Source organism: Lepidothrix coronata, unplaced genomic scaffold (assembly GCF_001604755.1).
Source record: "Lepidothrix coronata isolate B3197 unplaced genomic scaffold, Lepidothrix_coronata-1.0 Scaffold203, whole genome shotgun sequence".
In the NCBI taxonomy this organism is placed as follows: Eukaryota; Metazoa; Chordata; class Aves; order Passeriformes; family Pipridae; genus Lepidothrix; species Lepidothrix coronata.
The window spans coordinates 718,578-738,957 of record NW_016690383.1 but is presented as its reverse complement, the minus strand read 5'-3'; the positions used below and the strand labels follow the sequence as shown (position 1 = coordinate 738,957).

At 60.8% G+C, this 20,380-nt stretch overlaps 2 protein-coding genes across 3 annotated transcripts; both read left to right on the top strand.

Moving 5' to 3' along the window:
* The first annotated feature begins 289 nt into the window (after positions 1–289).
* DPH1 (diphthamide biosynthesis 1) lies at positions 290–18,729 on the top strand. 2 transcript variants are annotated; one of them, XM_017832463.1, is made up of 12 exons: positions 290–357; positions 1,164–1,316; positions 3,648–3,711; positions 11,343–11,464; positions 13,111–13,265; positions 13,919–14,040; positions 15,244–15,312; positions 16,078–16,234; positions 17,108–17,208; positions 17,509–17,587; positions 17,872–18,003; positions 18,369–18,729. In XM_017832463.1, the coding sequence occupies exons 1-12, from the start codon at positions 309–311 to the stop codon at positions 18,441–18,443; spliced, it is 1,278 nt and encodes a 425-aa protein (XP_017687952.1). In that variant the 5' UTR covers positions 290–308; the 3' UTR covers positions 18,444–18,729. The 2 variants fall into 2 exon arrangements, with proteins under 2 accessions (XP_017687952.1, XP_017687953.1); XM_017832464.1 differs by lacking the exons at positions 290–357; positions 1,164–1,316 and adding an exon at positions 2,959–3,103.
* A 120-nt stretch (positions 18,730–18,849) lies between these two features.
* On the top strand, positions 18,850–20,154 carry OVCA2 (ovarian tumor suppressor candidate 2). Its single transcript, XM_017832481.1, has one exon. The coding sequence runs from the start codon at positions 18,872–18,874 to the stop codon at positions 19,577–19,579; it is 708 nt and encodes a 235-aa protein (XP_017687970.1). The 5' UTR covers positions 18,850–18,871; the 3' UTR covers positions 19,580–20,154.
* The last annotated feature ends 226 nt before the right edge of the window (positions 20,155–20,380 follow it).

Sequence of the window (20,380 nt, the reverse complement as noted above, 5' to 3'; positions counted from 1 at the left end):
GTTAGGACCGGCAGCCCCCGGGCCGTCACCACCGGGAGAGACGCGACAAAGCCACCCCCCGACGTAACGTGAGGGACAACCCCGCCATCACAACCTTTGCCACACCGCACCGCACGCCCAGCGTCCTGCCGGGACCGCGCCGGGACCTTCATCCGCCACCGCCCCGGTCCCCGCCGCGCCGCCCGTCCCCGTCCCGTCGGGGCCCGGCGGGTGCGCTCTCCCGCGCTCGATGTCTCGGCCGGCGGCTGCTCTGGCCTCGCGCGGGGCTCGCTTGGTGCTGCCTGGCCGCCCCCACGTGCGGCACTGCAATGGCGGCCCCCGTGAGGGCCGGGAGCGCGGCCCCGGTGCCCGCCAGAGGTGCGCTGGGACCGGGGCAACACGGGGCTCCCGGGGCCGCTACCGGGTGCTCTGTTCGTTGCCTCAACGCTGAAGGCCGGGCCGACGGCGGGGGAGGCCCGCGACGCTGGCGGAGCCACCGTCCCGGGCCTCCCCCGCCACCGTCCCGGCCCAGCTGGCCCTCTGTCGGTTGTCCCGTGGGCCGTGCGGGGAAGGGTTTTTGGTGGCTCATGAGTGCCGGTGTTGGGCTGGAAATAGTGAATAATCCCCCTGCTGTCACTCCCCCGCCGCTCTCTGGCATCGCCGAGATGTGGGGGGGCGGGTGCTGGAAGGGGGGCGGCTTCAGGATGAGGCTCCCCGGGGATGGATCACCCGCCGCTGGTGGCTTTTTTTCCCGGGGGGATAGCGGGATCCCCTTGCTGGGGAAGGAGGGGTGCGTTAGGGTGTCGCCGGGGTGCTGGCGGATGAGGCACGAGGGGTTATGCGTGGCGTGCACTCAGAGGGTTTCTTATGGTTACGGTGTTGCTTTCTGGGCTAAAACCCCCTCTTTTCCTCCCAAAAAGTAGCAGCAATCTGCTCGCAGCGTGAAGGGCAGGACCCCACCACCTTCCCCTGTTTGTTCCACAGGGTCTGAGTACAAAGCCCCTTCTCCTGCTTGTCCCGAGGTGTTTGAGCACAGAGACTCCTCCTCCTTGTCCCAGGGATTGGCATGAGGGCAGCGAGGACGCTGGTGGCCCGTGGGCTGTGGGGTACTCTGCTCTCCTGGCCCCTCCTTTAGCTCCCCCCCCCCCCCCCTTTAGCTCCCCCCCCCCCCGTTTGTCCCACAGCCCGAGCCCCAGTGCGACACGTGGCACAGCAGATCCCCGAGGAGATCCTTGGAAACTCGGAGCTGCAGGAGGCGGCAAAGGCCCTGCCCCCAAACTACAACTTCGAGATCCCCAAGACCATCTGGCGGATCCGACAGGCTCGGGCCAGGAAGGGTGAGCACTGACCCTGGGGGATGAGAGGTTTTGGGGATGGTTGGTGCCACTGGGAGCCCCCCTGGGGTGGATGAGGATGGGGCAGAGGATGTTCCGAGCTGTCTGGAGTGCCCTGGCATGTTCAGGCTCTGTCTTGGCGAGCTCCCCTCCCCTCAAGGGGGGTTAATAGATCTGTATCTCTGGATTAAAATCACATTGGACAGGACAGGTTGAGCTGTTCGGACCTGTCAGCCTGGAGATGTGTCTGGGATGCTGGCCAGGTCCCTGCTGTGCTCCTCTCTCCTCTCGCCTCTCTCCCAGTGCTTTCCTGACATGCTGCTGGGGCTGGGAAGGGGGAGCCCTGCAAGGCTGGGCACTCGTGGAACTGGTGGGAAGCTCTGGTCTGAACCTTCCTTGGGGTCCTTAGGGGGTTGTGTAGCCCCAGAGAGGTGGGGAGTGACACTGGTGGCCTCAGGGGTGATGCCAAGGCTTTCCCTCGTGGCCTTTGCATCCCACTGAAGCAGTGTGTGACCAGCTACAGGCATCAGACAGGGAGCCTCTCCCTCCACCCCTGGATGTCACCAGCATCCCCACCCTCCCTTCAAATGTTCGTGGAGTTGTGTAGCTCCAGGGGCTCCAGGCATAGCCAGGTTGAAATGCTGTATCCACCTGGGAATGTCTCTGCCTGCTGGCACTGAGCTGGCAGGGCTGGCGGGCGTCACGGGGGATGTTCTGGAAGCTGAGCTGGTCCCGGCTGTGATGCCAGAGGGGGGGCTGCCCGGCCCATCCCAGCTGTGGTGCGGGAGGCAGGGCTGGATTTGTCCCACCAGGACACGGCGAGGCAACCCAGCCATGCCGCTCTGGCTTTCCTCTGCTGTGTTTTGCTGCTTGGCACCTCCTAATTAAATGTAAATATGCGGCTGGGATTTAGGCTTCCGAGCTGGGAGCGGAGCCCATCAGCCAGCCAGCCGTGCTGGGATTTAAAAATCCGCCTGTGCAGAGCCCAGCCAGGGGCTCGTTGCTGGGGGAACGCAGCCTCCCACTGGGCTGAGCCAGCCCTGCCTGTGCCCTGCCTGCAGCAGGGTTTGAGGGGGGCTGGGGTGGCACCCCCTGTCCCCATTGTGCTGTGCCGGTGCAGAGTGACCCAGCCACCTCCTGCCAACCCCTCACGGGGGAAGGCAAAGCTATTTGTAGGTCTGAGGTGGAGGGCAGTCTCAAATGAGCCAAAACGTTCCCAAATGGGCCAAAATGGTGCCAGATGGGCTGGGGGATTCTGGGACCCTGAGTTCTTGGCCCTGCCAGGTCAGGCAGGGGCTGGCAGAGCACGTGCAGCTTTTCTTGGGCCCTGTTGGTTGGAACAGGGTGGGATTAGCCCAGTTTGAGCCAGGTCTTTACACAGCTCCACACTGGCCAGCAGGCTGGGCCTGGCAGCATGGGGATTTTGTTGGAGGGGCATCTGGAGAGAATGTTTGGATAGATATCACTGAAGCTGGGATATCTGAGTGGGATGGGAGGTGAAACAACAATGGGATTAATGGGGCCTCCTCCATTCGTCTCCCCCAGCATGGTCCCTCCTCCTCCCCACCACCCCGTGGAGGGCTCCTGACTGGACCCCAGGGACTGGGAGGCCCAGCTGGTCTTTGGAAGGGATTGTTCTGAGCTGCAAGAAGGGAGCAAACCAGGAATATCATTCGTTGTTGGATAAATTCCTGCTAAGCACAATGCTGCATCGTCGCTGGCCACCCTCCTGAAATGGGGAGAGGAGCAGGAAGGGGAGGTGTGGAGAAGGGCAGCAAGGATGATCAAAGGTTTGGAACAGCTTCTGTATAAGGAGAGATTAAATAGATTTAGATCCTTTAGCTGGAAAAAGAGGTGAACGAATGGGGATATGATAGGGATGTAGAATTGTGAATGATGTGGAGAGGCTGAACAGGGGATGATTATTCACTCATTCTTGTACTGGGAGAACCAGGGGCACACGTTTACATTATTAGGAGCAGGTTTAAAATAAACAGAAGAAAGTACCTTTTCCTGTGCAGCACATAATTAAAATCTGGAACTCATTACTGCGGGAAGCGGGAGAGACCAGCAGTGTCAGCGGGTTCAGAGAGGGATGAAGTGTGTACACAGGGGCTGTGAGCAGGGAGAGTGGATATGGCCTAAAGCAGGACAATGTGCACCCCGGCTGTCCAAGCCACCAGAACTTCTGGCCAATTTCTGACTGTTTTGGGGAGGTTGGTTCTGTGGCTGCTGCTCGAGCTGAGTGTGTTCACCCTGGAGCTGGTGCCCAGGCCCCCACTTCAGGATGTCCCTTCCAGCCTCTCTTAACCCCAGGGCTGTTTCTCTTCCCAGTGGCCCTGCAGATGCCGGAAGGGCTCCTCATGTTCGCCTGCACCATCGCGGACATCATTGAGCGGTAAGACCATGGCTTTTCCATGCTTCCCTGCTGGACTCTGGGGGCTGGCGAGGGGGTGGGAGCTGTTGCTGGGAGTGGGGTGACCGCCGGGCAGGATGAGGCCCAGGGCTATGGACAAGGGAGTGTGGAGTGGCCCAGTGTGGCTGCACTCACGGGGCCGTACCCTGACTGGGCAGTGCTGCTGCCCTGCGGCAGGTCACAGGGACCTGCTGCCAGCCCTGGGGACAGGGACCGGCAAGGCGCCAGCCCAGCTCTCGCCACTCGGCTTCTCCTCCCCTCGCTGCTGTGCTGGGAGCTGCTGACAGGCTCGGCATGTCGGGGCCCCGTGGGGGTGCTGGAGCCGGGGAGCAGCCGTGTCAACAACCGGCTGACGCCAGCCCGGTGCCCGCGCTCGCCACGGCAGCACTGCCACAGCCAGGGGAGGGCTGGCAGCGGGGCCACCGCTGCAGCACTGATCTGTCCTCCTCGTCCTGTCTCTGCAGTCATGCTGCCTGGCATGGAGAAGCTCAGGGGCAGCCTTTTTTTGGCTGGGGAGGCTTCTTGAGGCTATGGTGATGGCACAGGAGGGGTCACTGCAAGCGACTCCTGCTGGGCAACACCTTCCCCACGGCTCCTCTCTGGTGTTGCTTGGGGCCGAGGTTGAGGCACCAGAGAGGAGCTGGGCTGTGCAGTGACAGTGGATGCAGGCACCTTGCAGAAATTGGCCGTGATCTCTTTATCACCCGAGTGTCTCTCCCTTCCTCCCTGCCCACCCCCGGCCCCTGTTCAGCCCCTCTCTGCTTTAGCACAGTGAATTAGTGCTAATAGCACTGTGTGCCTCGTCTGCCATGGGGGTCGTGGCACTCATTAGCAGCTGCCTTCCCGGGGCCAGCAGGCTCAGCCTCCCTGCCGCCAGGAGCCGAGCAGCCGCTGCCATGCCGGGTGGGAAGGCAGCCGTGTACGCGGGTTTTGCCCCCGCTTTGCCATCGTTTCCCCCGCGGGAACGCGGCAGCCCCAGCTCGGTGGGAAGGTGGGCGTGGGCAGGGGACGGGTGTGGGGGGCAGGGGATGGGTGTGAGTGTGGGCAGCTCCGCGTGGGTTTGTCCCTTTAAGTGGAGCTGCCTCCTCTCCGGCTTTGGCACCGAGCCGCTTTCATGTCTCCGACTTCAAAGGCAGCGGATTAAGGGGCTCTTTTATCTGAATGAAACCTTAAGCCTCACTTCCCGGTGGATGGTGAATTCCAGGGTGCTGAATGCCAGGGTGCCGGTGGATTGTGGGGTGCTGGCATCCCTGCTGGTCCCACCCTCCCTGCCAGGGGTGCTCCACAGGGCTGAGGAGGGGTGCTGGGTGCCAGGGTGACGGGTGCTGGTGGGAGATGGGTGCTGTGTGGGTGGGGGTGCCCAGCCAAGGGAGGGGATGTGGCAGCACTGATGGAATGGTGGTTGGATGGGGGATGGCCTCAAGGCTTTGTAGGGGGGCTGTATCCTTCCCTCTCTGCCACCATGCAGCACCCAGAGACGCCCCCATTGCCAGTCCCTTGCTGGGAGCACTGGGTGCCATCCATGATTCTGGCTGGGGATGTGGCCATGCTGGGTACCAGCACTGCCAGCTGGAGGATTGTGGCCGTGGGCAGGAGTGAGCCCAGCCCTGTCCCTGCTCTCTTGGGGACACATTTGGGACCCAGTTCCACTGCCGGAGGTGAGTCGGCAGGTGGCCTCGTTAGTGCCTGCCTCTTCCTGCTATTAATATTCATCGCCAGCATTAATGTGGAATTGCAGCTCGGCCGCTCCTGCTGGCCCTCCTCACCCGGCACCGGGGCCGGACGAGCCTCCGACGTGACAGGAATTGCTGCAGCCATGTGCTCTGCTGGTGGCTGCTGTGGCCAGCCTGGGCACATGGGCTTGGGGTACCACCAGCCCTCGGCTGGCGTGTCTACTTCCCTCTGGTGACAGAATGTGAGGGCTGAGCGTGCTGGGGATCCTGTGCCCCCACTGGGGGCATTGCTCAGTGAGCAGCTCTTCTCTCCAGCCCATCCCTGCAGCCTCCTGCCCCATCCTTGCTAGTGGGAATTGGGGTTTGGGGATGCCAGCGAGCTCCCCCTCCCTCTTCATGCTCTGCTGATGGCTGCAGAGCCATGCCCGGGGCTGGTGCCCCTGGGGTGACAATGCCCAACCTCTTGTGTTCCGGCTCAGCCAGAGCCGTGTCAGCTGCCGCTCGGACGGAATATTTATCCCTTCTGCCAGAGCTGCCTTTTAATACAATATTTGTGCCGTGGCCTGGCGATGCTGGGGAGAGCCGAGAGCAGGGATGTGGCTCACGGTGCTGCAGCATGGATGGCTCAGGGAGGACACAGTCCTCCCTCTGTCCCCATGCAGGAGGATGGCAGTGTCACTGCATCCCTCACTGCAATGTGGGAGCGAGCAGGCCCCTATGGAGCCCTGGTGGGGCAAGGAGAAGAGAGGGCTGCCAGGTGGGGCCTGGCTGGGCTTCCCAGCATTGCACTGGCGCTTGCTGAGCCCCGAGGGGCTGCAGGGATGAAGATGTAGCCGAAGTGTCACAGCCGCTGCCGCCGGGAAGGCCGGTGGGGTTCTTAGCCTGGAGCCTTTGAAATCGAGAGTGCACTTGGAGCATTGACCGGTGTGAGGCCCAGTTAATTAGTGTTAATAGGTTTGTCATTGTCAAAGCTGTGCCGGGGCGAGCGGCCAGCTGGGGGGGGGCGGCAGGGCTGGGGTCTGCCGCGCTGCCGGCACCGCATCACGACGCTCTCACGGCACCTTCCAAATTGGCTCCATTTGTCACGGCTGATGTAATTCGGCAGAGGGTAACTCGTGCTGGGGGGCGGCAGCATGGAGAGCCGCGTGGGGGGATCTCGGACCGCGGCTCAGGGAGGGGACAGCCCCCAGCCCACCCGCTGTCGTGCCGGGGAGGCGGCAGCCGTGCCCCCCGCACCACCGGCTTGTAGCAGGGGGGTTGTGTAGCCGGGAGCGGACGCCTGCTCCCCTCCCTGCTGGGGCTGGAGCAGACGGATCAGCTGGGCTCTCAGCTGGGCTTTTGATTCCGTGTTAATAAAGTCGGCTGTCAGGCTTTGCAGCTGCTAATCCCTCTGTCTGTGTGCCACGATGGTGAGAGTGGTTCCTGCTAATCAGCCATGGCTTGGTGGCAGGGAAGGGTGATGGGAAGACGGGCCAGGGGTGTCCTGGTGCCTGCACAGGCTGCTCTGCCACAGCCTTAAAACCTCCCAAATCCTGATGGCATTTGAGCATCCGTGTGAGGCGGTGCTGGAGGGGTGCAGACCATCCTGGTGACTGTGCCATGGTGTGCCCAGGAGTGCATGGGGACTTTTCAAAGTGACAGGGGGTCTTGAATCATCTCTGGTTGGGCAGTAAAGAGTTAAGCATCTGTGCACATGGCCCAGCAGCTGTGGCAGAACTTGAAATGCCCCACTATGGCCAGGCCAAAAAAGTCCCTGATAGCTGCTGTGCCTGGCAGTCCCTGGTGCCATGGCTGATGTGCCCAGCAGGTTCCAGTGCCATGCAGTCACTGAGCCCCCTGGCCAGGCAGGTCTGCCATGTGGCATTGAGTGCTGTGGCAAAGCTGGCAGCATCACTAGGAGGTCCCAAAGTGCCATCCTGGGACACTGAGAGGTCAGGATCCGGCCTCAGCTGCACAGTGCTGCAGCTCTGCTGGCCAGTGCTGCCTTCCCTTCTCCCCTTGTCCTTTAAGCACAACCTAGAGACACTGGCAAAGTGGTGCACGCTGTGCAGGGGAATTTAATCACCATCATTAACCACACAACAACATCATTAGGAAGAATGAAGTTCGCACTTCATTGGACATGTTTAAAACCTTCTACCGGGGTGGTGACTGCACGAGGGGGACCAGGCAGGGGAAAATATGTAGGATCTATAGGGCTGGCACGTCCCAGGGCTGGGGTGTGCCAGTGCAGGTGTGGTGCCCACCACTACATGCTTCGTGCCACCTCCTTGTATCCTACAGGGCTCTGTGGCCTGGCCATGGTGAAGAGGGAACAGGCACCATCTGGGTGCAGAACACATCTGGTGGCTTTGCCACCACCATGCATTGGCCCTTGGTTTGCCTTACTTTGGGATTTTTTGCAGTTACAGGGCCAACAAAGCTGGAATACTCTGGGACATGGATGGTGGTGTCGGCTCTGGCACCACCAGTGAGGACAGAGAGGGAGGTCCCCTGAGGGGAGGGGACCCAGCCAGAGATGGCTGCTCCTGGGGGGCTGCAGGGAAACCCACCTGTCCCCCTCCTGACCCACTTGCAGAGGCTCAGCAGGGCCCTGTGATTGCCCAGCTGCAGCGGGGCTCTTCCAGCTCCGATTGCAATAAAATTGCAAACTCATTACTTTAATTACGTGCAGCCTTCCTGTGCTAATGAAGTTGGGAGTGTGGTAATGGGGCTTGGTGATGGGCTTCTCCGCTAATTAAGCGCATTGTTCTCGACCAGGGCTGCACTCAGCCCCCACAGCCCAGGGCAGCAGCATCCACAGTTGTCCTGGGACAGGCTGGGCTGGGGTGCAGGGCAGGCAGTGGGTGTGTGTTTTGTGGGGTGCTCGTGGGTCTGAAGCAAGGAGCGGTCTGCTCCATGTCCCTGTTCCCAGCAGGACATGCAGGCACTCTGGCATCGCAGTGCTGGTAGCCTTGTGGTGCCACAACCAGTCACTCTCAGCCTGGTCCCCTCAATCCCCTCCCCACCGAGGGCTGGTGGGGCCAGGCATGATGGACAAGCAGGGGCTGAGGACTCCTCCCTGCTGGGGAGAGTGGCTCTGCTTCATGGCTGGAGGACCAGCACTGTATCATTCACACTCTGCCAGGGGACCTCGCGCTCCTGCCAGCAGCAAACACTCTCATTCATCTGTCGAGGGGCAGGGATAAATCAGGACTGCTCCGGCCAACTGCCTGTGCTCAGGTGACAGGGTCTGGCCACTCCATGCTTGGGGACATGAGGGCCTCATGTGTACCTGTCTCTGACCCAGCATTTTCAGCCACCAAACTTGTCCCTAGGTTGCTGTCACCTCCATCCTGTGCTGCCCAGGGGAGAGTGGGGCTGGGTGGGTCTGGGGGTCCCAGTGCCTGGGGTCGGGGCCAGGACCTGGCCCGCCCGGGCACACATCCTGCCAGTGCTGAGCATGGTGCTTTATAAATGGGATTTTGGGAGCCATCTGTTTAAAGAAGGAGATAATGAATTAGGGGAAGATGAGAAAAATGCTAAGGCCAGGCGGTTTTTCAGAATGAGCCCGGGTTTGCGGGACGTAAAAGATGAATAACCTCCCCACGTGTTCAATATTCATGAGCTCCCAGCTGTAGTGAGCGTCTCTGCGCTGGGTGGGGACATCCCCGTCACCGAGTCCTCCCTGCCAGCGCGCTGCTGGGACCCATCCGCGGCTGCGATGACTTCCAGGGACACAAAACACCAGCAAGGACGCTCCCATGGCTGCTCCTTGCCCGCATCCTGGTCCCGTCTGGTTGGTGAGCAGCTCCCCAGCCTGTGTCAGAGGCAGGTGGCTGCTAATTGACATTTCCTTCCTCTGTAGTTTGATGAAAGACTCTGGCGACACCGAACTGATTAAAACATCAAGGGGAGGCCCTCACGCCTGCCTTTGATTTGTCTCGGGAGGTGATTATTGCTCCGCTCCACCATCCAGCCCAGCCAGAGCCGGTGATCCCGATGCGTGCTGTGCCATCCGGGTGCCCCTTCTGTGGCACCACCAGGCTCCTGCCACCCTTCCACCCTTGCCAGCTGCAGTGGCAGCACTATTGGGTTCCCTCCTCACCAGCCATCATCCCGCAGCATCTTTGCTCAGCTGTGGCTCCTCTCCTGGCAGCCAGAGCAGGAATGTTCCCCATGTCTGGAGCAGGGCTCAGCCCTGGCTCTCTGTGCCTGTGGGCCAGTGGCCATGTACCTCCTGGCTGCAGCCCTGCATGCTGGGCAGGGGCCACGGGCACCTCTGCCCTCCTTCCTCCACCACTGCTATTTCACTTTCTTTCTCTTCACCCCCAGGGACTTTCTCTGGGGTTTGGGCCAATTTGCATACATTTTAATCTATAAAAAATTAAGCGGCGCTGGCTGCCGCTCTGAGTCAGACCTCCCCGTCCTGAATCTTAAGGAGCTGAATAATTTTCCACTTTTGCTGAGATGTGTGGAGTCTGATTCATGTTCATCTCATCACCTCTCATTAGAGGAGGGGGCTGAGGGCTTGAGAGGGTGGGAAGAGCCTTCTCGAACCTTCACTGGCAGCCCCCAGCCCCACGGCGTGGCCATGCAGGCAGTGGAGGAGCCATCCGCCCATGTGGGCCACACTGGCAGCGAGGGATCGTGGGATTTGGGAGCTGGCAGGATTGGTCCGTCTTCTGACGCTCCCCAGCTGCATCCCCAACCCTTGGAAAACTGCATGGAATGGGAGATACCCAGGCTGGATGCAGGAGGTGAGGATGGCTTTGCCCCCTCTCCAGGGATGTTCCAACAGAGCTACTCCCCTGTCCCCGTCCCCGGGTGGTGACAGATAGGCCGGAGCTGTTAATATTCAGCACGCTCCGCCATTTCTCCACCTTCTGCCATCTGCCCAGCTCTGCCCACCATTTCTATTCTTGCCGCCGACGTAATGCTCCCTGCCTGGCGCTTGGGGGGAGTGCGGGACCCTGGCCCCCAGCCAGTGCCGGGTGCTGCTGGGGGGTGACACTGTGCCAGGGCCCCCTCCTCCCCCGGCCCCCTTCGCCCCAGCCCCGTGCCAGCAGCAGGGGGGACCCCGCTGGCACCGAGCTACAGCTGCTGGTGTGGCCTGGAGTAAATAAGGAATTAGCATCTGGTTTAAGCAGCCCCTCCAGGCACTGGGCTTTGTCATCGGGATACCTGCTCTCCTCCATAAGCTACCACGGCAGCTCCCTGGGATGGCAGCCAAGCTAATAATCCCCCAAAATGGTGCAATAAAATACCCACAAAGGAAGTGGCTTTGAATCATGCCAGAGCCCTGGCTTTGCTGCTCGGTGCTGGTGTGTGCCCCTCTATCCGCTGGCTGGCAGGTGCCAGGTGGACTTGCAACGGAATGCCGGGATCCCAGAGCAGGGATAGGGGACACCACCAGTGTTTGCTTGGTGCTTTTCCTTGCCAAGTGCCACTCCAGCACCAGCTGTTCCTGGAGCACACCCAGCTTGGCCAAACTGGCACCCATGGGTGACACAGCCAGGCGCAGATTAGGGTGCACTGGCTCACATGGTGACCAGGCATGGGGTGATGCAGGCTCAGCCAGCTTGGCTGGAGATGCCACCGTGGCTGTTCTGCCCATCCTGGTGGCTCCAGTCCCCAGGGCTGACTGGTGACAGTGGCAGCACCACATTGTGCCGGGTCTCCCTCTGCTTCTCTCCCTGCTGGAGCATTAGGAAGCTGGCAGCGTATTGTTTGATGAGTGGATAATCCGCTGAATTGCAAACAGCTTTACCCAATTGAAGAGGCGGATTACCGCTCTCCAGCTTAATCATGTTGACATCTCGGAGAGTAGCCAGTGCTTGTCCTCTTTGGCGCGTGGCTCGGTGGCAGCACGGGATCCCCCAGTGCCACGGGGCTGGGGGGCAGGACCTGGGCTGTGGTGACACAGCCAGCCACGACCCTCACTGCCGTGCCTTCCCGCAGGTTCACGGACGCAGAGGCCGTGGTGATGGGTGATGTGACCTACGGCGCGTGCTGCGTGGACGACTACACGGCCCGGGCCTTGGGCGCTGACTTCTTGGTGCATTATGGACACAGCTGCCTAAGTAGGTGACACTCGGCCCCGTGGCACTTCCAGGGTGGCCGTGCATGGCACTGCAGAGGCTGTGCTGTGCCACTGTGCCATGGTGAGTGGCTGCCCGCCCTGCTCAGCACCAGCTCAGAGACTTAGTGCCAAGGGCTTATCCCTTCCCGAAGGGATTTCTGTTCTCCAGCCTCATCTGCTGGCTTTGCACTGGGCCAGACTGGCTGAGTGGCTGCCTGTGGGCAGGATTTTGGGCGCAGCAGGGCGTGCTCATCCTGCTCGGCCCGTGCAGCCCTGTGCCCAAGAGCTGAGCAGCAAGGCCATGGCTTGGCAGGACCCCACTGGCTCAGGAGCTGCCAATGGGGATGAGGCTGCTCTTGCCCCTCACCCTACCTCTTTGGGCTTTGGGGGAAGTCAGGAATGATGGCAGAGGGGAGTGCGGGCCTGGGGGTCCTGCTGGCTTCGGGGCTGGGGAAGGGAGCTTTGCCGGTACAGTGCAGGCTGGGCGGGGAAGGGAGGAGGAGGCTGTGTGCTCCCCAGGCGGACAGTACTCTGGATCCAGTTGCCATGGAAACTGCGCTGCTGTCCCAGATGCTGCTAACTTTGAAGTCCACCCAGGATGGAATCAGCCCAAAAATAACAATAAGACGCTCTGGGTTTTAAGGTGGATCTGCAGAATTGTCATAGCGAGCGGCAGGAGCGTGCATCCCTGCTGCTGCCATGCTCCCGGCAGCTGGCAGCCCTCCTGGACGTTTATGGGGTCGTATAAATGGGTTTGAAGAATTGCATCAGGCTCCGTGTGAAATACTGACTCCCCAGTTGAGAACTCTGTCCTAAAAGTCGCGTCGGTGAGAGAGTTCGTAGCGATAAATATCTGTGCTTGGTGCTTTGTTATGGAAGAAGGGTTGTGTGCACCACTGGAACAGGGAGTATAAAACTCCTGGTTTGTATCCTGCTGCTCATGAATGAACAATAGGAAGGGGAGGAAGGGACTGCATCCATTGGGCTGCTCTGGGAAATGGGAGTCACATCTTCTGGAACTGCTCCCTACAGGGACAGGCAGGCACTGCCAGGCTGACTGTCACCAGCCCAGCTGCCATCTGCTTGCTTTCACTGGGCTGGGTGGGTCACAGGGCACCCACAGGGTGCTGGGGGGGTGCTGGACTCCTTCTGGGCTGCTCCCAGTGCTCCTGTCACCGGCGTGGCTGATGGTAGGGCACACAGACACTTTCCTGCTCCCTCCCGGCCCCACGTGCCCCGCAGGAGGGAGTAATTTGCACTTAATTGTGATCAGGTGAAGAGCACCAAAATGGGAAGTGAACGCGGAGCTGCGGATCGATGTGGACTCTGTGTACTTTAATTATTCACTTAATCGTAGTGACAAAGGCTTCTTAGCACCGGGGGTAATTAGATTTGTGTTCATTGATTCCCCAGGCTGCCATTATCCAGAAAGAAACAAACGGGTGCTCTCCATGGATCCCATCTACACCCCCTGCCCAGGGTGCCAGCACAGGCAGAGCGGTGGCACAGCCCACCCTGCCCACACCAGGGCAGTTGGGTCGCAGGGAGCCCCACCAGCACGCTTTATCCCCCAGGCAGCAACAACCTAGGGCTCACTGGAGCCCTGGGTGTAGCCCAAACTCACACCCTCTCTCCTCCTGTCACCAGTTCCCATCAACTCCACTCAGGGGCTGAAGATGCTCTATGTGTTTGTGGACATAAAGATCGATGCATCCCATTTCCTTGAGACCATTCGCTTCAACTTCGCAGCGGGTGCCTCCCTGGCCCTCGTCAGCACCATCCAGTTTGTCTCCACGCTGCAGGTGAGATGGAGATCCCTGGCAGTGCATGGCACAGGATGGGGCTTTTGTCTGCCACTGCCTTGGCCCTTGGCTTAGTCCTTCCCCGTCCCAGCTCCGGGCTGGGAGTGGCTGCCCCGGGGTGCCGGTGGTGCCGGTTCCCCTCTGACGAGTCGCTGCAATAATATGCTGCTACTGTAATGTTGATCAAGTACTTTATAATAACTCTGATCAATGTTTCATGGCGGCACCCCTCCCCAGCTCCCCCAGGAGCTGCTCTGTAAATGTCAGGGCAGGCAGTGGAGCACTTGGCATTTTGATGCAGTGCCGGCAGCGGCCGGGGAAGCTCCGGCGGGTCTGTCTGTCTGCCCCTGAACGGCCGGCTGGGCAGAACGGGAGGAGATGAATGAGCCTCTTGAGCCATGTCTATCTAAACACGGGGCTATCCAAGCGTTAAGCCTTTTGCCTTGTCTTTTAATTGATACGTTTGTTGAGCCTCGCTGAGCATCCCGGTTGTGCGGGGCTGTTACTGGTGCCACCCCCAGCAGGCTGGCTCCCCTCCTCTGTTCTGTGCTAGGATGCAACAGCTGGGACTGCCAGGGCCAGGGTGTTTCCAAGGGTCTTTTGCCACCCTCTGTGCCGTGGGTCTGTCCCTGCTAACCTCACCTCTCCTGCAGGCAGCGTCACAGGAGCTGCACTCCCAGTACAAGGTGTGTGTGCCCCAGTGTAAGCCACTGTCCCCAGGAGAGATCCTGGGCTGCACATCGCCCCGGCTCGCCAAGGACACAGATGCCATTGTGTAAGTACCTGGAGTCTTCCAGGACCCTCCTACCTGGCCCAGGCTGCCCAACCTTCTTGTACCCCCTGCCCAGCTTTGGGCAGGGGGGTGGGAGGGGACATCCACAGGCTGGGACAGGCCCCCTCCAGCTCCTCACGCTGCTTTAAGTGGCGTGTGCTTGTAGCACAGAGGAAATAATTGAGTCGTATATCAGAATAGATAATAGATGGAAGGGCGGGTGGATAATTGGAAAAGACAAATGGCCGGGGCCCAACATCACAGCAACATTAATTTTATTTAAGGACAGCAAATTAGAGGGAGCACTTCGCTTCCTATCACCTAATTATTTTAGGTAATGGAAATGCTTAATGTACTGTGAATACAGTGTGCTGCAGAATAAATAAATACAAGGACCCCACCCTTGGAGGGAGCCGGGGAGCCCAGGTGTGGGTTTGGGCCCTGAAGAGCTCCTTCTCACCCACACTGCTGGGAGCCTTTCTGAGTGCCTTTCTGAGCACGGCTGTGCAGGGAAACAAGCTTGTGATTGCTGGACAATCACAGTGGGAGCTCTGGCTTCACCTTGAGCCACACCAGCTCTGCTTTCCATCTCTCCAAGGGCATCAGGAGCAGGAAGGGGTGGCCAGGCTGGCATTGCGTTGGCGAGAGCGTGTCCTTCCCACTGCCAGAGGAGCGGCGGTGCGGTACCAGCCGGCCGCCTTACCTGCGTCCTCCCTGCGTTATTATTTTCTTCTGTGCACCGTCTCTGGGGCTAACTTTTGCAGACAAATTAGCTTTGATCTCCCAAAATGTCATTCTCCAATTAAGGGCAAAATCTAGTCAAGTTTTACGTCTGAATTCATTTTCCAAGCCCTCACTCCATTAGGGCAGCTGAATGAAAGGCTTTGAAATGTAATTGCTGACTTGAAATCCGATTAGAAATGGAAGCAGCAACGTCTAGAACCAGCCATTGAGATGGAGCAGCTCCCAGCCACCCTGTGCCTGGGTGAGCATCCCTCTTTGCTCTGAGCATGGCTGCTCTCCTGTCGCACCATGCCGGGGGCTGCACAGAGACAGGGAGCCCTGGCTGTGCCTGCTGTCCCTGGATCCCACCACAGGAGCTTGGATTCCTGGCATCTCCACACACCTGTGGCTTGGGAAACCGCAGACACATGGATGGGTGCCTCTGTTTGCCATGTGCCGTAGCTCCCCCTCCCCTCTCCGCAGGTATTTGGGCGACGGGCGCTTCCACCTGGAGTCCATCATGATTGCCAACCCGGGGATACCTGCATACAGGTATGGGCACCCACTCCAGTCCCCCAGGGGTGTGAATGGGTGGGGAGCATCCCAACTCCCCCAGCACACCGGGGACCAGCTGTCCCCACCCTGCATGCCAGGAGCACCCCCTACCCCATGGCTGGGCAGGCAGCTGCCTGCAGCAGGCACAGGCAGGTGAGAGGCCGGGGTGGGTGAGGAGGTGCAGCGGGGAGATGAACACGAGCCATTTACTCTGCCTGAATATAAACATTTTGACAAGTACCTGTGAAAGCTCGTGGAGGTGCAGCCATTAAGGCCCGGCTGCTGCAGGCAGAGGCCATAAAGCGCGATGATGAGGCGGCTGAAAGCAGATGAAATATCAGGAGTGAAAGGCTGGGCCCATTTGGCGGAATCTGAATTTCCTAGTAGGTCGTTTGTTACAAACGGGAGGCGCACGTCAGGTTTATGGCGCTGGTGAAGCTGCCGAAACCCGAGTGGGATTTGATTAAAATTCTCCTCGTCAAACAAAGCAACAAATCAAAGATTTCTTCATAATTGATGAGCTGGGTTGAGGGGGGAGCTGAGCACGAAGCCGAGCGCAGAGCCCAGGCTGTGCTGGGTGTTGGGGTGCTGTGGTGGGACACTTGTCCCTGTCCTTGTCCCCTAATGAGCTGGTCCTACATCAGCCAGGAGGACAGATGCTGTAGGAGGCAATTAGTGCTAATGAGAGACGGGCATCATTTGGGGCCAGTGTGGAGGGGGGGCAGGTGATGGGGCGTGTGTGAGCCTGGCTGTGCTTTGCAGGTATGACCCCTACAGCAAGGTGTTCTCCCAGGAGCACTACAGCCACGAGCGCATGCACCACGCTCGGCAGGACGCCATCCGCGCTGCCACCACTGCCCGCTGCTGGGGGCTCATCCTGGGCACACTGGGGCGTCAGGGCTCCCCCAAAATCCTGCAGGTACCAGCCCCCTCCTCCCCATGGCCCCTGCTGGGCCACCGGGTGCTGCTGCTGGGTGGGGGTAAGGACTGGTGAGCAATAGCATCACTGGCCACTGGCCCCCAAGCTAAGCTCAGGGCAATTAGCAGCAGATGAGGGAGGCCGGACAAGGGCTCATTAAACCTGCCCCTTGCTGGGGAGAGCTGGCCAGTCTTGGAGACCATCCCCTCCCGCTCAGACAGTTGGCAATTAATTCCCTGGGTTTGTTTTAATTGGATGAACTTCTGATCAGGTTCACCATCCCTGCTCAGCTGCTGTGCTGGTGCTTTCTGCACCCCAGCTGGGTGAGGGGAGCAGGACAACAGTATCCTGCTCCATGGGCATGGGGTGCCCTGCTCACACCTAGAAATTTTGGGGTAGCTGCAGGTGAGATTTGGGGTAGTGAATGGACCAATGGGCAGAGCAGGGCATCAAGGTCCTGCAGCTGCTGTTCTCTGGGGGCAGGACATGGGCATGGCCAGGGCTGGCTGGGCAGGGGACACTGAGTGGCAGCTCCAATGGACAAGGACATCCCTGACCCCTCTCCTCCTCCTGCAGGCTCTGGCCACAGCCAGTCCACGGCAGGCGGGTGTCCCAGGGCAGGCAGCCGCTAACGAGAACAGATTGTTGTCATTGAGCAGTAATTACTTCATTAGGCTGAGGCCCGTGCTGGGGAGAGCTGGAGCCACGGCTGCAGTCCCTGACACCGCTCCTGGCCTGCGACTGCCAAGGGGACACGGCCGTGGGGCAGAGCTGGAACCCACAGAGGGTCTGATGGACAGGAAGGGACAGTGGGCAGGGCTTGGGGGGCTTGATGGGAGTCCCTAATCCCCCCGGGTGCCTTTTCCGCCACAGCACCTGGAGTCACGTCTCTGTGCCCTGGGCCGGCCCTACGTGCGGGTGCTGCTGTCTGAGATCTTCCCCAGCAAGTTGCAGCTCTTCTCAGATGTGGATGCGTGAGTGCTGCTGACCCCTCCTCCAGCCCCCTACATGGGGTCCCCAGGGTGCCCCATCCCTGTCCAGGCCTCTGAGTCCTGCATGAAGCCATCCCTGCCACATCTGTCCTGCTGTCACCTGGGTTAGCACTGTGCACCCCTGCACAAGCTGTGCCCATGGGGCAGGGAGGGGGCATGGCTGTCCTTACCAGGGTGGCTCTGGCACAGCACAGACCTTCTGGGGTGCCGCTGACAGGCTTCACTGTGGCTTGTTCTTCCCAAAATGCTCATCCCCATGGTTGTCACCTGTGTCCCTTCCAGGTGGGTGCAGGTAGCCTGTCCCCGGCTCTCCATTGACTGGGGAGAAGCCTTCAGCAAGCCCCTGCTGACACCCTACGAGGTGAGCACCCTGCTCTTGTTTTTTGAGGGGGGTAGTCCTGGCTTGGGACAGGCTTGGGGATGTCCCTGCAGCCAGGCAGCATCCCCTCCTGTCTCCATATGTGCTCCTTGCACAGTCCAGGCAGGCTGCTGGGATATCCAGTCTCTTGTGAAACCAGTGGATTCCCTGTGCCTCGAGCTTTGCTCCAGCAATGCCCTGCTCGACACACCAAGCCACTGTGCTGGGACCTCTCCCAGCACTGCCAGCCTCCCCATCACAGTCACGGCTCCCTGTCCCCTCCACAGGCTGCGGTGGCCCTCCAGGACATCGAATGGCAGCAGCCTTATCCCATGGACTTCTACGCCAGCCAGTCCCTGGGGCCGTGGACGGCGAACCACGGCGGCACACAGCCCCCGCGCCGCGGGCGGCCGGCACAGGTGGGCGGCGGGGGGGTCACCGGGGCAGCGGGTCCCTTCTCTCGGTGTCGGGGACGGGCGGGGGGAGCAGCGCCCGGTGCAGTTTGGTGGCCGGTGCCGCGTGCCAAAAGCGCCACCGCGTGGCTTCGTTCCCGGCGAACAGGAACGGGGCCGTTGCCAGCCTGGCTTGCGGGGTCTACCAGAGCCCCCCTCCCAGTATTTGCCGGGCTGAGCGCCCGCCTGGCCCCACGGCTCCCAGGGGTGGGGGTCCGGTCCCCCCAAAGTGCCCCGCGGGGAGCTGTGGGCTGAGCACGGGCTGGCTCATCGCAGGTCAGGCAGGGAATGGGACATCCCTTTACCTTCCCTTAACCCCCTTTTCATTACAGGGGAAGCCACCCGCGCCCCCCGCCCCGCCGGAGGGTGGGGGGAATCCAAGCACCGGGGACCCCGCAGCCTCGTGAGGGCAGCCTGCACCCGGTCCTGCAGCCGCCGCGCTCCGGGACCCGGCGTGGACACGGCCGGGGGGGCGCAGGCGCTGCCTCCCGCCAGGGTAAGCACCACCGGGGCACTCCCCCGGTACCTGCGCTGGAATGGATGCGGACGCACCCCGTAACTCGACGACACCGCTGCCCGCACGGACCGCCCCGGTTGCCCGCGGGGAGTGACCCCCTGCAAGGCCAGGCCGTGCTGCAGCCCCGGTGGCACCGGGGGTCCCGTCCCGCCCCGTCACATCGGGACCGCCCCGTCTTCCCCCACCCCTGCGGCCTCCCGCCGCCAGGGGGCGCGCTGCCGCCTCCGCGGCGCCGCTCCGCCCTCTCCCCTCCCCCGGCCAATCAGCGCGCGGCGTTTCGGCGGGAAGGCGGAAGCGGCGCTCGCAGTGGCCGCGGCCATGGCGGCGGAGGCGCGGCCGCTGCGGCTGCTGGCGCTGCACGGGTACCGGCAGAGCGCCCGCCGCCTCCGCCAGCGCACCGGCGCGCTCCGCAAGGCACTGCGCGGCCGCGCAGAGCTGCTTCCCATCGACGCTCCGCACCCCGTGTCCTCCGCCGCCGCCCAGGACGACCCCGACGGGGACGACCCGCCCCGCGGCTGGTGGTTCTCGGGGCCCGGCACGTTCGAGGCGAGCGAGGCGGCGGCGGCGCCGGAGGGGCTGGAGGAGTCTTTGTCGGCCGTGGCGGCGGCGCTGGCGGAGCAGGGACCGTTCGACGGGCTGCTGGGGTTCAGCCAGGGCGCGGCGCTGGCCGCCATGGTGTGCGCGCTGCGGGCCCGCGGCGACCCGCGCTTCCCCGTGGCCTTCGCCGTGCTGGTGGCCGGGTTCGCCAGCCGCGCCCCGGCGCACGGGCACTTCTACCGCGACCCCATCGGCCTGCCCACGCTGCACGTCGTGGGGGACACGGACGCCGTGATCGCGGCCTCGCTCAGCATGGAGCTGGCCCGATGCTTCGTGGAGCCGGTGGTGCTCACCCACCCTGGCGGACACTTCATCCCCGCGGCTGCGGCGCAGAAGAAAGCCTACCTGGAATTCTTGGAACGCTTCCGACCCGGGCAGGGGCAGGCCAAGCCCTCAGGCATTGGGGAGGTTTCAGAACGGTCTGTGTAATAAAGGGGGCTCTGGTGAGCCATGTGCAGACACCCACGACTGTTTCAGTGCCCCCAGAGTCATCAGCAGCTCCCTACACCACTGTGCTCTGCAGTGTTCACCCAGGGCCCAGCTAAATGGTTCTTTATCTCCCTTTTTATTTCAGCTTTGTTGTATACATGAGTATATAATATATAAATAACATATAATCATATATGTATATAAAGTTATATACATATATATGTATATGACATTGTATGAGATGTAGTGTGACTCTGGGGGGATTGTGGGCAGGAGGGTGACACTGCTCTGTGTGTGAAGTGCTTCCAGAGACTCGAATAGCTGCTCAAAATCAGGGTCCCTCAGCTCAGCCACATGAAGTGTCTGTAGGTCACAGAGCTCCTGCAGCTGTTACCCCCAAAGATTCCTGGGTTTTAATATCTGTTAAGCCAAGCCTCCAGCTGGTCTGGATCTGGAAAACCTTCTCACCCCTGGCTGGTGTTTGTTTCGAGGGTGAAGTATCTGCTGGTTCAGTACATGTGTTGAATCTTCCCTGTACAAAGTGCCTCCATGAATGAGAAAAATTTGTCACTCTGTTTCTGGCTTTGATAATATTTTCCAGAAGCACATGGGAACCTTTATTGCTGTTACAGGTGAAGGTGCCCTGCTTGGCTGCTGCCCAGTACAGTGCTGGGGCAGGCCGGGCACCAGGGTCAAGCCAGGGCCGTGCTTCAAGGTCTTCTCTAACCACAGCTTTCCTTAGGGGTTTTTGGTTGGCAAAAGAGAGAAATCAGGTGTAAATTCTTCATTTTCCCCCTGCCT